The 14,411-nt window shown below is 41.9% G+C and overlaps 1 protein-coding gene across 1 annotated transcript in view; it reads right to left on the reverse strand.

Annotated features, from left to right (window-relative positions):
- Positions 1-6,718, reverse strand: part of INTS3 (integrator complex subunit 3) — a 38,542-nt gene extending 31,824 nt beyond the window's left edge. Inside the window, exon 1 of the mRNA XM_043456206.1 lies at positions 5,978-6,718. Coding sequence (XP_043312141.1) covers positions 5,978-6,121 — 144 coding nt within the window. The 5' untranslated portion in view covers positions 6,122-6,718. The remainder of the gene's footprint in view (positions 1-5,977) is intronic.
- Positions 6,719-14,411: the final 7,693 nt, after the last annotated feature.

Consider the following 14,411-nt stretch of genomic DNA (forward strand, 5'->3'; position numbering starts at 1 on the left):
TTCAGGTGGGGCTAGTGGTAAAGAACCCGCTTGCCAATGCAGAAGACACAGAACAGAAGGGTTCGTGAGGAAACCAGAATTGAAAGAGACATGTGTACCCAATGTTCATCACAGCACTGTTCACAATAGCCAGGACATGGAAGCAACCTAGATGTCCATCGGCAGATAAATGAATAAGAAAGCTGTGGTATGTATACACAATGGAATATTACTCAACTATTAAAAAGAATGCATTTGAATCAGTTCTAATGAGGTGGATGAAACTGGGGCCTATTATACAGAGTGAAGTGAGTCAGAAAGAAAAACACCAATACAGCACATTAATGCATATGTGTGGTATTTAGAAAGATGCTAACGATGACCCTATATGCAAGACAGCAAAAGAGACACAGATGCAAAGAACAGACTTCTGGACTCTGGGAGAAGGTGACAGTGGGATGATTTGAGAGAATAGCATTGAAACATGTATATTATCATATGTGAAACAGATTGCCAGTCCAGGTTCAATGCATGAGACAGGGCGCTCAGGCCCGGTGCACCGGGACGACTCTGAGGGATGGGCTGGGGAGGGAGGTGGGTTCAGGATGGGGGACACATGTACACCCATAGCTGATTCATGTGAATGTATGGCAAAAAAACACTACAATACTGTAAAGTAATTAGCCTCCAATTAAAATTAATTTTTTTTTAAAAAAAAAGAGACGGGTTCGACCCCTGGGTCAGCTCGGGAAGATCCCCTGGAGGAAGGCATGGCAACCCCCTCCAGTATTCTTGGCTAGAGAATCCCATGGATAGAGGAGCCTGGCAGGTTACAGTCCAGAGGAGTCGCAAACAGTTGGACACGACTGAAGCAACTTAGCACCAGCATGCACCAAGGACCATTCTTAATTATAAAGGCAAACTCTGTAACACAGTATGTGCTCAATATTCTACGGAGATTTTAAGTCACAGATCCTGTTTCAAAGCATTTAATACTAAGGATAAAGAAAATATTGACAAAGTGTATCTCATTTTAGTCAGTGAGCCTCTTCCTAAACTACCTAAACTACTTCCTAAGTCTTTTAAAACATCTTGTTGAGAACTACTGACAAATAAGGACATAGAAAAGAGGTCTAGGAATGAAAGACCATCATGTTTCTCCTTTGACCATCATCCTGAAGTTGTCTACATCCATCCCTACCTAAGAGCAGAGTAGAACTGAGTATTAAGGCAAGGAGCTCCCAGAGCCAAAAAAATTCAACCTAAATTAGGCTCAAAGCTGCTCAGGTTTGACAACGTCACTGTCCAACATCAGGTCTGACTATCCTCCAAATTAGGTCACATCAGCGTGCTTAGCCTTAATCAACAGCACCTGTGTACTTGTGAAAAAGAGCTGTGAGATCACATGAAAAGCTGAGCTGTAAATCTCACAACCCACCTCTCCCACAAACTCTGAGATCCATCATTACCTCGTCCAGCTCCTATATGATAAAGGGAGGGAAGAAGAAAACCTCAGGTTGTATTTTCTCTTTTTAAGTCTTATCCTTCTTCATCTAAGACAGTTATCAGTTCCTCCAGTTGCTAAATCCAGGCTGTTCTTGCTGGGCGCTCTGGGAGGCCCTGCTTACCCGGCCTAGGTTAACAAGCAGTTTCAGAGGGGAGGAAGACGGTGAGCAAGCAGCAGCACAGCATCATAAAATCCTACACATCACTTTGTGATAAAAAGGAAGCAATCTCTGCGGAATCAACAGAGATGCAAGAGAAGTCAAAAGAGCAGCTGGCTGTGAAGCCAATGGACAAGCAAGGACCAGGAGAATCCCTCCACTCCTTGTAAGCCTTGGGCTAATCTTAGGTGAGTTACCTAAATTACCAAAACTTACTTAACCTTTTACTTATAATACTCTGGTTTTCTTACCTAAAAAAAATAAGAGACAGAGCCCATATAAGGCTGCTTTGAGGATTAAACAAGGTTAACATATGTGAGAGCACCTGGCATACAGCCTCAGTTGAATCAGACTCTATTCCACCTGTGAAGAAGCTCAGCGATCACACAACTGAATCTATGAGGACCAGACCACCCTTCAATGCCCCCTGCCACTACTTTTAATGGCATGCCCTCAGAGACTCCTGAAAACTGAGCCCTACACAGGACATTGGTAAATCCCTAACCAAGCTGAAAAGCTTCCTCTCCTACTTTTGCCTTCTGTGAGAGAAGAGGAAAGAGTACAGGAGAGGGGAGAAGGCCTGACAGATGGACCCTGCACCAAGATCCTGGAGCAAAGCTGGAGGGCTGGCCTCGTTTCTCCCTGTGATGTAACACACTGAGACCCTGGAATGAACCAGGTTTCTCTAGGCCCCTCCTTGATATCTAAGCTCCACTCAGAGGTCTGAGTCATTTCTGTGGGTCACTGCCGAGTCAAGAAAGAAAACTGGCATCTTGGAACAGGGAGGCCTAACTAAGGATGTAGAAAATGGGAGAGTCCAGAATTTGGATGGGTGAATAAAAGCAATGAGGAAAGAAATATGAGGGTCAGTTCTTCCCAGGCAATAGAAATAAAGGATACTGCTCTTCTTGAACTACAGAAATTACTTTCCCAAACAGAGATGAGTGAACTAATGACAAATCATTCAGAGTGACTGGAGGACCACAACTCCTCAGAAGGCTGTAGAGAGCCAGATCCCTACAATCAAGTAGTAGTACCCCTTTTTCCCTCAGACAACCAAGGTCCTTAGTAAAGACGGAACCACACATGCAGTTGCCAGCAACTGCTGGCAGAGTGACTGTTCAGAGTAAGTCCTTCACGACAGCACCTCAGACAGTTGAGTAAATATCTACCATCTCTAGGAGCTTCTAAAATAATTTTTCTAGTACTAAGACTACCTTACCATGGTTTCCATGACAGTAGCAGTAGATGGAGAGGGGGTGGAATGCAGGGAGGCCTTCTAGTTTGCAAGTATATACCTGAAGCTGGAGACTAAAGTCTGAGGATTGCTCTAACCTCTCAGGGTCTCCTCCTTCCTCCAGGTAACATACAGTTTGCTAAAAATTATATTATTTAATGGCTTCCCAGGTTTTTCACTGGTAAAGAATCCGCCTGCCAAGCAGGAGACTCAGGTTTGATCCCTGGGTTGGGAAGATCCCCTGGAGGAGGACATGACAACCCACTCCACTATTCTTGCCTGGGAAATTCCATGAACAGAGGAGCCTGAATGGGGTCACAAAGAGTTGGACATGACTTAGCGACTAAACAACAACAATAATAAATACTTAAATACTGTCCCCTTATGGGAAGTCAGTGGCCTTCAGAGACTAAAATTCAAAGGCTTAAAGAAAAGATATGATCTGACCTACAAAATCCCCAAGGACTCACATTAGTAAAGAGTTCCTGAACAAACTGGATTCCAAGTATTCTACAACCGAGAGTCACTTGTAAGTGAAATGAGGATTTAAGGGGAAAAAAATCAGAAATGACTCAAAGCCCCATTCCCTGGAGAATCTTCACAGACTGGATACGCCTTGGAGAAAACCTGGAAGGGACATACCTCTAACCAAATGCAAAACTGAGACCTGTCCAGCGCTTAAGAGAAGGTTCCAACTTGTTTGAGCCACAGCTCCTGCCTTTAGCCTTACTTCAAAGTGGACAGGGTCCTTTTCCACATAGGAATGACCAGGACCTTTGAAGGCCTGTGAGATTAGGAGCTACGTGCTCTAAATGCCTCCAATCTTTGGCACTATTTTTACTTCATTCCTCAAATCTGGATGGGGGTGGGCAAGAATTCCCCAAAGAAAAGAACAGGGTCAGAGAAGAAAGGATACAACAAATGGTCCCTTGAGTAGAAGGGTCACAGCCCCTGCCTGTGATGCTCCTTACCAGCCCTTCACACTCCAGGCCTCGAAAGGCCTTTCCTCATCACGTCCAGCTATGACTCTGGTCTCTTTACAACCCTCACTGGGTTTTTGTTTTTACCTTTCTTGTGAGTGTTAACTCAGTCTTTAGATGATAAGCTCTGGAAGACAGGCCTTGGGTCTCCCCAGTGTGTTCCTGGGCAGTAGGTGAGACTATGCTGGAAACAACCAAGCCAGAACAACCAGAGATCACTCAATACTAAGTTTTGAGTGTGGAGATGTGTGACGAGACCCAGAGGAAGAAGCCAGTAAGTCTTAAGCTTAGTCACTCTGGTTTACTGGGAGCCACACACGAGGTTAGAAACTGGCAAGGCATGTTGGAAAATTCAGATGCAAAGGACAAAGGGCATAGAAGGAAAGGAGGAAGGCCAAGACAAGCTGAGAAACATCTACAGCACAAAGGATATAAAGGAAAAAAGGAGACCCTCCCTCCCCCTTCTCTCTGGAAACAGCTGAAAGTTCACTCTCAGACAGTCCAAAAGCAAGAAAATAAATGCTTCGTCTCTTATGAGATCCCCTTTTGCCATATTATTTCACTTGCTAGCAAACATGTCACTCCTCGGGGAATAGGGTGCTGTGGTACAAATTAGAACAGGATGACCCTTCCAGCAATCAGAGTGGGAAATAAACAAGGGCTTCACTACCTCTGGGGTCTTTTCCCCTCCACCCAACTGGTGCAGTGATCAAAGGTAATCAACGACTTTCTTGCTACAATTCTAGAGGTCTAGTGCTAGAATCCAGGGCTCAATAAATACTTTGACAATGACAGTGGCCATTTCTAAACATGTAGATAATTTAAAATGCCAGGCAATCCTGACAAAGTCATTTGTATTTGTTTCGGGAATACATTACTTTTAGCATTTGTTAGCTGCCTTGTCAGTGCAGCAGGTAGCACTCAAGTTTCATATAGAAGCATTTTTTCTGTTCCTAGTTGGATTTACCTTAGCTGATAGCAACAGGAGAAAACAAACTCTGATTCATCTCATACAGAATTACAAGGGAGAAGCATGATGCAAAGCATGTCTGTGAACAGACATTTTTGATGGATAACCCACAAAGTTGCTGTCCAGGTGCTTCTTGATTCACAAAGCTCATTTTTGCATGTGTTCTGCCATCTTGCATCTGAACCAACATTCCTTCAAACTTACAGTATGAATTCCACCTATCTGCTTGACCACCTTCTAACATTTGATCAAGAGCCATGACAAAGTCAGAAGCAGGGAAATTGCCCATGAAGAGACAGAGCCTAATAATTTACTCGTCCCGTCCCCGGATAACCACTGAGTTGAATGTATTAGGTCTTACAAACAATCCAGCAATCATGTCACACTTCTCAGTCTCATATTCCTAAGTATGTCTCCTCATGTATAGCACAGCAAAGGGATAAATGATCAACTCTGGATTGTCAGGGACAGGGCAAGAGGAACAAGTGGGGGTCAATTATTCAGTAGTCTAAAACCCCTACTCAGGCCCAAGGCATTGCCTCACCCTACCCTCCTTCTCAGCATCTGTATGTTCCCTCCCTTGTGTGTGTGCTATCTAGTTGTGAAGGACAGTCCCCTAGGTCCCATTCACTCCTAACAAAACACAACTCACTTTTCCTTAGGTCTTCACTCATTCTAAATGCCCAGTTAACATCACTGGCAATTGAGGGTCTACATGAAGTCAACACTATCTAAGAGGTGGCTCCAAGGTCTTGTGCAAGCTCCTATCAGACCCACCCCCCAAAACACCTACACACACATACATTACTCAATATATGACCTAACTGAAATAGGGTTAAATATTAATTATAGCTGTGACCTATATGTGAAAGGAATGTCAAAAATCCAGATCTGGATGCTATATCCCTTCCTCATCAACAAGCCCCCCCCCCCCGCCCCATTTTCATAGTAGTGGCTGCTGTTGCTATGACAACCTGTCCAGGAAGTTGGCCCACACTTCTTCCTTCAGGAGCAGGAAGTCAGGAGCAGTGTTTGTGTTGCCTTAGAAAAAACTTTAAGGCCTCCTCCCCCACCCCCACCCCATATCCGCTCCAGTATCCCTCCTCAACCCCATTTCTTAACTCCCTTCCCCACCCCCCACACCTACCTCCTCTAACTCATCCTTGGCATCCAAACTGGTTGAAAGTAGCAGCCTCCCCCCTCCTGGGGCTCCTGCTCCCGCTCCTCCTCCACCTCCCGCTGCTCCCGAAGCAGCTGCTGCTGCTGCCCCCTTTCCCTTCTGTAACTCCATGGCTGCAGCCGGGAGATGGGAAAAGGCCCGGGAGTGGATGGGTAGGAAGTCCTAGAAACGGGAAATCTAGGACTGACAAGGACTGGGGGGCAAGAGGGACAAGGGGGGGTGGGGAGGGGATAAGGGCCCCTGGCCTCTGCACTCGTCCCTCCTCTCCGAAAGGGCGCTCCTGTGCAGGAGGCGAAGGCAGGAGGGCCTCTAGATCGTGCCTCTGGACTGGCAGTGCTGAGGAAACGCCGTTAGCTCCTAAGTATGCAGGGCTAAGGGTCTGCACCCCTACGGGAAGTGTAGGAGAGGCTTCTGTCCCTGAAGAAGTGGAAAAGGAGCCCTTTCTGGCTTCTGACCCTAAGAGAAGCTGGGAAAACCTTAAGTTTCTACCTCAGGGGGTGGGGGGAAAAAGGAGTCCTGTCCCTGAAGTAGGGGATAGGAAACCTTCCTGGCTGATGCCCCAAGGACTGGGGAGCGAGGTTCCTTTGGTTCCGGCCCCCAGGGGGTGAGGGTGAGGCAGTAAGCGCTATAGGAGGACACGGACGACCAGCTTCTCCCTACACCACACAGAGGCGGCCATGGTGGAAGGGCGGGGGGTGGGAAGGCCAAGAGCGACCGCGGGGGAGGGGGAGGAATCGTGGAGGCCTGAGCCGGAAGTGAGCAGTCGCGGTCCCTGGCCTCCGCCAATAGCGGCTTCCGCGGTGGCTCTCAGTCTCGAAGGAGTAGGCCGACGTCGGCCCACAGGCCTTTACCCCGGCTGCCAATGGTATAGAGCAGAAGAGAAACCAGTCTGATGGACAGCCATAGTGCCCAATAACATTCCTCTCCTGCTCTCGGAGGGCGGGACGGAACGACTTCCCGGAGGTGGGGCGGGAGTGAGAGATCAGGAAGGAGAGAGGCTGCGCCTGCGTGAGTTGACGCGCGTGCGCGGCGCTGGTTTCCACCCTCCTTTCCTCCCTCGTTCAGAAGCTAGGGTGTGATTGGAACCAGGGTACTGTTCGTCCCTAGGTGCCTTTGAGAAACCCGAATCCTAGTTATGAATTGACATAGCAGGGCCAAGGAGCAGAACCCTAACCCTTAAGCAGTGTCAGAGCAAATGCCATTGGATGGTGTGCAGCCAGCGCCCGGAGCTAAGAGTATATATGACACAAGCTATTGGAAGCGTCCATGCAACTGCAGTTATCAGCCAGACACTGAGGGGAAAAAAAAAGCATGGACCCACTTTTGCACATCGCTTATTAGAATCGTGCACTGATTCATTATTAGAAAGGCTTCTGGAAGCTCTGTATTGTCCTGCTTTATCTGTGTTCGTGTCAGCATTTGCCCCTAGCAATCCAGTGTGGAAGCTTGTTTTTGACTTTCTTTTCCCTCCCATAATTCAGCCAGTAAAGGCTTTTTATTAGAAATGTTTCTGGAATTTGGTCTTCTCTGGCCTATATATGTGTGTATGTGTGTGTATATATACATATATGTAGTATATCCTTAGGGATTACAGTGGATTCAAGCCCATTCAACATCCTGCCACTTGTCTAATCATACTAAACTACCCTCTCAGATACCTGAATTTCCCAAATCCTTAGTAGAAATGATGTGACTCACCCTATCTAATCATTATAGTTTCCCAAGACTTATTTTTAAAATTATTATAATTTTAAAACCTGTAATAAAACTCATAACAATGCAAAGTAGAAGGAACCCTCTTTTTCCCCTTTCACCCCATCCAGTCTCACTTTTCTTGAGTCATCAATGTTACTAATTTGTTGTATATCTTTCTCTACTTTTTAAAAATACACAAACACATATCCACAATTCTTTGGTTGTTTTCGTTTTTTTTTTAACAAAAATAAAATTGTTTTACGATTTCTTTCTTCTTGCTCAATTAGTATTTCTATCCTGACTGTTGTTTTCTCCCAAATCAAAACATGGAAATTAACTTCATTCTACCTAATAGCCTCATAATATTCCCCTCCTCTCTTGTGGAGAAATTGAGCTCTTGCCTGATGCTGCCCCCACCTAGCTGATTTCCAGAAGGAAGGACCTTCCATTTGTCAAAATCCACCCACACTTGAAGGCAATTGAGGTTAAAAATAGCAAGGTGGTGTTTTTTTTTCCCTCCCTTGGCAGGGGAAGTTATAATTACCATTAATAAGAATCAAATAATAAGGCCCTAGAATCAAGAAAAAATTAAAATGAAAAGATTCATAGTGCTGCAGAAAGTTCCTCCATCAAAGAAAAAGCAAACAAATCAATGCCTAATAATCCTGAGAGACTTTTGGGTTTGACAATAAAGGGATCTCCCTACCTCAGAGAGAATGATGAATTACAGGGCTTGGGTAAAGACTAAAAAGGCATACTTATAAAATTTATAAAAACATAAAGCTGAGACTAGTAGCTAATAGACCAGATTGCCATATAGCACTGAAAATGTTATTAATGAGGTCAGAGATTGAACTAACAGAACATGAAGTTATTTAATAATGGAAAATGTGGTTACTTGTATGCCCAGGCCTAGGCTAGAAAGGATTTAAAACAGGGACAAATGTGAGTTCCTGAAATTAGTATTAAAAAATTAGTGAAGTGAGATAGGCAAAGATTTCTTTTTTAAAATATTTATTTATTTTTGGCTACACTGCGTCTTCATCACTGTGTGTGGGCTTTCTCTAGTTGTGGAGAGTGGGGGCTTCAGTAGTTTCATCATGTGGACTTAGCTGTCCCAAGGCATGTGGAACCTTCCCAGACCAGGATTGAACCTTGTATTGGCAGGTGGATTCTTAACCACTGTGTTGCAGGAAGGCGGACCCCTTCCAGGGCCTGAAACTGGGCTCTTGTCTAACATTCGGAAATGAATTGTCCGAGGAGACACATGCTGACAAAGCAAGAGACTTTGTTGGAAAGGGCACCTGGGTGGAGAGCAGTAGGTAAGGGAACCCAGGAGCACTGCTCTGCCGCCTGGCTCACAGTCTCGGGTTTTATGGTGATGGGATTAGTTTCCGGGTGGTCTTTGGCCAATCATTCTAATTCAGAGTCTTTCCTGGTGGCGCACGCATCGCTCAGCCAAGATGGATACTAGCAAGAGGGATTCTGGGAAGTGGACAGACATGCTGTGTCTCCTTTTGACCTTTCCCTAACTCTTCCGGTTGGTGGTGGCTTATTAGTTCCATATTCCTCATCAGGATCTCTTCATAGAACAACTCATGCAAATGGTTACTATGGTGCTTGGCCAGGGTGGGCGGTTTCAATCAGTGTGCTTCCCCTAACAACTGGACCACCTAGGAAGTCTGCAAAGATTTCTTAATAGATACAAAAATCATAATGGAAGGATGGATGAACTAGACTTAATTAAAATTAAGATCTGTTGGACTTTCTTGGTCCAACTTCATGCCAACACAACATGGTGCAACTTGGTGCAGCTAAACCTGTGCACCAAGCTACTGAGCCTGTGCTCTAGAATGCATGTGCTACAACTGCTGAAGCCTCCACTCTTCACACCTAGAGAAAGCTCACTCGCAGCAACAAAGACCCGGCACAGCCGAAACTAAATAAATAAATAAATAAAAGATTTTTAAAATTAAGAACTGTCCATTAAAAGACGTCATTAAAAGGATAAAAGACAAGCCACGAACTGGGAGAAAATATTTTTAATGCATATATCTGATAAAAACTGTCATCACAAGATGATATTAATATGTAGGCAGATAGATAGAGATATGTAAAACACAGGAAACTCTCATTTGAAAAGTGGACAAAAGACGTAAGCTGGCATTTCACAAAGAAGGACATCCAAATGGTTAAAAACACATGAAAAGTTTGTTAATATCAAGTCATTAGGACAATATTAATTAAACTACAAAGTGATACTGGAAATTCTAGCCAGAGCAATTAGAAAAGAAAAAGAAACAAAAGATATCCAAATTGAAAAGGAAAAATAGTATTATATCTATGCATAGATGAAATCCATAACCCCATATAGAGGAAACCCCCAAAGAATCCACAAGAAAGACCGTAGAACTAATAAATGAATTCCGCAAACTTGTAGGGTACAAGAACAACACAAAAAGCCCCAGCTGTGTGTCTGTATAACAGCAGTGAATAATCTGAAAAGGAATTTAAGAAGGCAATTCCGGGAATTCCCTGGCTGTTCAGTGGTTAGGACTCTAAGCTTTCACTGTCCGGTCCTGCAAGCCACATGGTATGCCATAAAAAAGAAAAGCAGCAATTACATTTATAATATCTTCAAAAGAACAAAATACCTAGGAATAAATGTAAATAAGGGAGTAAAAGACATTGCACACTGGAAACTACAAATTATTGCTGAAAGAAATTAAAGAAGATCTAAACAAATGGAAGATAGCCTATGTCCATGGCTAAGAAGACAATATTGAAGTACTAAACAAAGTAACTGACCTACAGATTTAATGCAATCTCAATAAAAATTCCAAAGCTTCTTTTTGGTAGAAATGGAAAAATCAATCTACAAACTCACATGGAATTGCAAGGGGCTCTGAATAGACAAAATAACCTTGAGAGAGAAAAAAAGAACAAAGTCAAGGACTTATACTTCCCATTTTTAAAATGACTACAGTAAGCTATAGTAATAAAAACAGTGTTCTGTTGGCATGAAGATAGACATGTAGATCAAGAGAATAGAATTGAGAGACCAGAAATAAAATAATAAATTTATAGCTAGTCAATTAAAATTTTTTCTTGTGGTTGTGCTGGGTCTTCGCTGCTGTGAGCAGCTTTCTCCAGTTGTGGAGAGCTGGGGCTGCCCTCTAGTTACGGTACACAGGCTTCTCACTGCAGTGGCTTCTCTTGTTGCAGAGCACAGGCTCCAGGACACACAGGCTTCAGTAGTTGTGGCTTGTGAGCTCTAGAGCATATGGGCTCAGTAGTTGTGGCACATGGGTTTTTGTTCCGAGGCATGTGGAATCTTCCCAGACCAGGGATAGAACCCGTGTCCCTGCATTGGCAGGTGGATTCTTATCTACTGTACCAGTAGGGAAGTCCCAATCGCTAGTCAATTTTTGACAACGGTGCCAAGTTCCTACAAATGGGAAAGAACAGTCTCTTCAACAGACAATGATGGGACAACTGGATTTCCACAAGCAAAGAATGAAATTGGACCCCTACTTCACACCATTTACAAAAATTATCTCAAAATGTATCTACAATCTAAATATGAGAGCTAAAACTATAAATCTCTTAGAAGAAAACATAGGACAAAAGCTTCATGACACTGGATTTCAAAATGGATTCTGAGATATGATACCAAAAGCATGAACAACAAAACGAAAAAGAAATAAACTAGATATCTTTAAAATTTAAAACTTTTGTACACCAAAGGATATTATCCAGAAAGTTAAAAGACAACACATAGAAAGGGAGAAAATATTTGCAAGTCATATGAGAGGTTAATACCCAGAATACATAAAGAACTCCTAAAACTCAAAAATAAAAAAACAAACCCAATTAGAAAATGGTCAGAAGACTCAAACAGATATTTTCCCAAAGAAGATATATAAATATAAGCACATGTACACTTGGTCAATGTCACTAGTAATAAGGGAAATACAAATCAAATGCATGTTATAACATGGATGAACCTTATAAACAATATGCTAAATGAAATAATACAGATAGGAAAGAGTAACTATTACATGATTCCATGTATACGAAATATCTAGAATAGACAAATTCATAAAAGTAGAAAGTAGATTAGAGGTTACCAGGAATAAGGGAGGTGGGAATAGGGAGTTATTCTTTAGTGGTTACAGATTCTCTTTTTGAGGTGATGAAAACATTTTGGGAATAATGGTGATGGTTATATAAAGTCGTGAATGTAACTAATGACACTGACTTATACACTTAAAAATGGTTAAAACAGTAAATTTTGTGTTACATGTATGTTACCACAGTAAAAAAATAATCTTTAAAAATTACAATGAATAACCTTTGACAAAAATCATAGTAACAAGGATTTCAGCAAGAATATGAGAAACCCAAATTGAGGGACATTCTACAACATAACTGGTCTGTCCAAAATGTTAAGCCTGTTAGATCTAAGACTGAAGAGCTTTTCTAGATAAAAAAATATCATGGATTAAAAAAAAACCATGGAGACATAAGAACTGTACATAATGTGTGATCCTGGACTGAAGAAAAATGTTTTCTATAATATGCATTATTGGGACAACTGGAAATTGGAAAAATTTGAGTACATGCTTATAGACTAGATAGCAGTAAACTTCCTGATTTCAATCAATAAATAATAGTAAGAAATATCATATATATATTTCATACATATATAAAAACAATATATTAGTATGTATATTTATACCTATATATAATCCTAACCCTTTATGTTATAGACATACAGCATATATAGATAGGGAGAGAGGATGATAAAGAAAATGTAGCAAAATGTTAATTGGTAAATCTAGTTAAAGGGTGTATAGAAGTTCTTTGTACCTCTCTTGCAACATTTCTGTAATTAAAAATTACTTCAGATTTTTAAAGTTTCAAAGAGAAACTTATGAGACACCACTAAACACTTATGAGAATTAAAAGACTGACAATACCAAGTGTTGGTGAGGCTGTTTAGTGATAAAAACTATCATACACTGCTGGATAGTGTGGCAATTAGACTAATTACTTTAGTAAACTGTTGAATAGTATCTACCAAAGTTAAACAATTGCCCGTCCCATGACATATTAATTCCACTCTAAGTTTACAGCCAAGAGAATTTACTGCATGTGTCCACAAAATGGCAAGTATAAGAATTTTCATAGTAGCACTGTTTATTACAGTAAAACAATCAGACACAATTGTAAACCAAAAACTACTCTTAAAAAATAGTCTTCTTTAAAAAACTAGAAACAATCCGAAAGTCCATCAATAATAAAAAGGCTGTAAAAAGGAATATCTCTATGTATCTCTATACTTATATATGTTTTAAACTGGAGCTACCCTGGTAGCTCAGCTGCTGAAGAATCACCTACAATGTGGGAGACCTGGGTTCAATTCCTGGGTGGGAAAGATCCCCTGCAGGAGGGCATGGCAACCCACTCCAGTATTCTTGCTTAGAGAATCCCATGGATAGTGGGCTGCAGTCCATGGGATTGCAAATATTTGGACATGACTGAGCGACTAAGAACAGCACAGAATATTTTAAACTGACACAACATTGTAAAACAACTATACTTTAATTAGTTGAAGTATACAGTCTATGGAATTCTCCAGGCCAGAATACTAGTGTGGGTAGCCTATCCCTTCTCCAGGGAGTCTTCCCAACCTAGGAATCAACCCGGGGTCTCCTGCATTGCAGGGGGATTCTTTACCAACTGAGCTATCAGGGAAGCTCATACTTCAATTAAAAAAAGAAAAATAATAGAAAGGATAAATAATTATAGATATATATTAATACAATGGAATAATATTTAGTGGTAAAAAAGAACAAACTCTCACAACATTGGATGCATTTCACAGACATAATGTTGACTGAAAGAATCCCAACCCAGCACCAAAAAGAAATGATGCATTAATCCATGAAAAAACATGGAAGAACCCTCAATGCACATTACTTAGTGAAAGAAGTCAATCTGAAAAAGGCTATATACTGTATGATCCAACTTTATGACATTCCAAAAAAGGCAAAACTGTGTGGAGAGCAAAAAGATCTGGTTGCCAGGGGGTGGATGATGGGTGGGAGGATGAATGAGGAGAGCACAGAGAATTCTTAGGGCAGTGAAAATACTCTGTGTGATATTATAATGATGGATACATGTCATTATACATTTGTCCAAACCTGTAGAATGTACAATACCAAGGTAAACACTGAGGTAACCTAGTGAGTCTGGATATGATAATGTGTCAGTGTAGGTTCATCGGTTGTAACGAGTGTACCAATCTGGTGGGGGATGTGGATAATGGAGGAGGCTATGCATATGTGGGGGCAAAGGGTATGTGGGAAATCTCTGTACCTGGCCCTCAGTTTTGGTGGGACCTTAAATTGCTTTTTATAAAGTCTTACAAATAACAAGAAAGAATCTAGGCTTACTAAGTACACCAAGTATATATCGTGCCGTTTCATGTATATGAAGTTCAGGAATACTTAGTTATCTATGCCAGTAGAAATAAGAATAATGACTAACTCTGAGGAGGTGAGGGTTGGAGGAGGTATTGATTGGGAAGGGAAATGAAGGAGACTTCTGAGGTACCAGGAGCAATCAGATCTTTATTTGGGTGATGGTTATATGGTTTATTTGGGTGATAGCATGCATGTGTATGCATGCGTGTTTAAGT

The sequence above is a fragment of the Cervus canadensis genome, chromosome 2 (assembly GCF_019320065.1).
Source record: "Cervus canadensis isolate Bull #8, Minnesota chromosome 2, ASM1932006v1, whole genome shotgun sequence".
In the NCBI taxonomy this organism is placed as follows: Eukaryota; Metazoa; Chordata; class Mammalia; order Artiodactyla; family Cervidae; genus Cervus; species Cervus canadensis.